The sequence below is a fragment of the Trypanosoma cruzi genome, genomic scaffold (genome assembly GCF_000209065.1).
Source record: "Trypanosoma cruzi strain CL Brener 1047053516997 genomic scaffold, whole genome shotgun sequence".
Classification (NCBI taxonomy): Eukaryota; Euglenozoa; class Kinetoplastea; order Trypanosomatida; family Trypanosomatidae; genus Trypanosoma; species Trypanosoma cruzi.
In genome coordinates, this window is record NW_001849136.1 from 1,640 (window position 1) to 2,917 (window position 1,278).

Genomic DNA, 1,278 nt, shown 5'->3' on the forward strand with positions numbered 1-1,278 from the left:
GAAGCACGAAAAGAACAAAAAAAGAGGGGGGAGGGGCGGGAGTGAGTGAGTGTCTTTTGTGTAATGGCTCCTCCGTCTCCCTCTGCCTGTGATCCTCGTGTTTACCTCCATGAGAGGGTTCGGCAGCACTATTTGGAGGTGCTGCCTTCACGCTGGCGTGCTGTTCTCTTCCGATTGGCGAAAAACACTCAATTGCGACAGAAGAACGATGTTATTGTTGAAACTCATCTGCTCTCCGAGATACAAGCCGACTTTGACCTCATCCATGCACTATTGGATGAAGAGCATCGTGTCTACCGGGAGGGCGTGGCATGTCTCTGTTCTCAAACATCGAATGGGAAATCCGAAACGGAACGATGGACTGCTTCCCGTCATCTCCTGCAGGGGATGCTTTCTTGCATTGCGATGAAGGAGATTCTTATTGCGCACTGGAAGAACGATCTTGTGGACATTTCCCCCAACACACTGCGTGTATATTGCCATGCATGTATTTCTCATCCACACGTGTCTGAGACAGATATAGAGCGGCTTTTGGCCCTTCACACAGTTTCCTGATAATCAGCGTTTATTTGCGGTAGTCCTCTAGTGCCTCTTCTTTTTTTTTTTTTTTTTTTTTGATGCCATTTATTTATTTATTTATTTGTTTAGTGATGTTTCTTATTTTTCTTTTTCTTTTTTATTTTTTCCTTACATTTTTTCTTTAGTTTTTGGTGGTTTTGATTGTGTGTACTGGATGCGCCGGGCATGGATGAGCTCTATGTGTTTCTCCTTGACTGCGGTGTGTCTTGTAAGGAATATGTGTTGAGTCGTATGCATGATTTCCGAGAACTGCTTGGCGTTTGGCATCAAATTGCCTTGAGGATGTTTAAAAGTACGTTTTTGGCTTCCGCTGCCATATTTATTGTGGTCCTTGTTGTGTTTTTTACACTCATCGGATGTGTTGCCTTTTCACTTGTCGGCTCAGTGACTATACGGCACTATATCCTGTCGCACGCCCCTGGAAATCAGCTAATGTCACTTACATTCAATACAATGCCGTTTGAGACGGAATTATGGCGATTGCGCAAGGTGGATGCCATCGTGTCACATCTCACATCCCAACCGGAGTCATTGCTCCAACGCAGCGACGACTCTCTCGTTGTATCCACGAAGGAAACGACCGACAAACAACTGACATCTTCCGTTGCGGGGCAGGCTGCCTCTCTTAAAATGTCACTCATAGAGCAGTACGTTAAAAACACACTGGCGACAAGCACGTTGATTATTCCTTCATTGGCT

General features: G+C 45.3%; 2 protein-coding genes across 2 annotated transcripts, besides 4 other annotated features; both read left to right on the plus strand.

The window, feature by feature from the left end:
* Positions 1-1,278: a sequence feature (areas not merged during assembly with more than two copies in the genome that could not be assigned to a particular haplotype).
* Tc00.1047053415187.10 (hypothetical protein, conserved) lies at positions 64-555 on the plus strand (the record flags this gene model as incomplete). The annotated part of the gene is made up of 1 exon (XM_797140.1): positions 64-555. The coding sequence occupies one exon, from the start codon at positions 64-66 to the stop codon at positions 553-555; it is 492 nt and encodes a 163-aa protein (XP_802233.1).
* Positions 593-616: a microsatellite.
* Positions 623-647: a microsatellite.
* Positions 654-708: a sequence feature (T-rich).
* On the plus strand, positions 745-1,278 carry Tc00.1047053415187.19 (hypothetical protein, conserved; the record flags this gene model as incomplete). The annotated part of the gene is made up of 1 exon (XM_797141.1): positions 745-1,278. A coding segment is annotated over one exon (534 nt), but the record flags the coding sequence as incomplete, so codon positions are not given.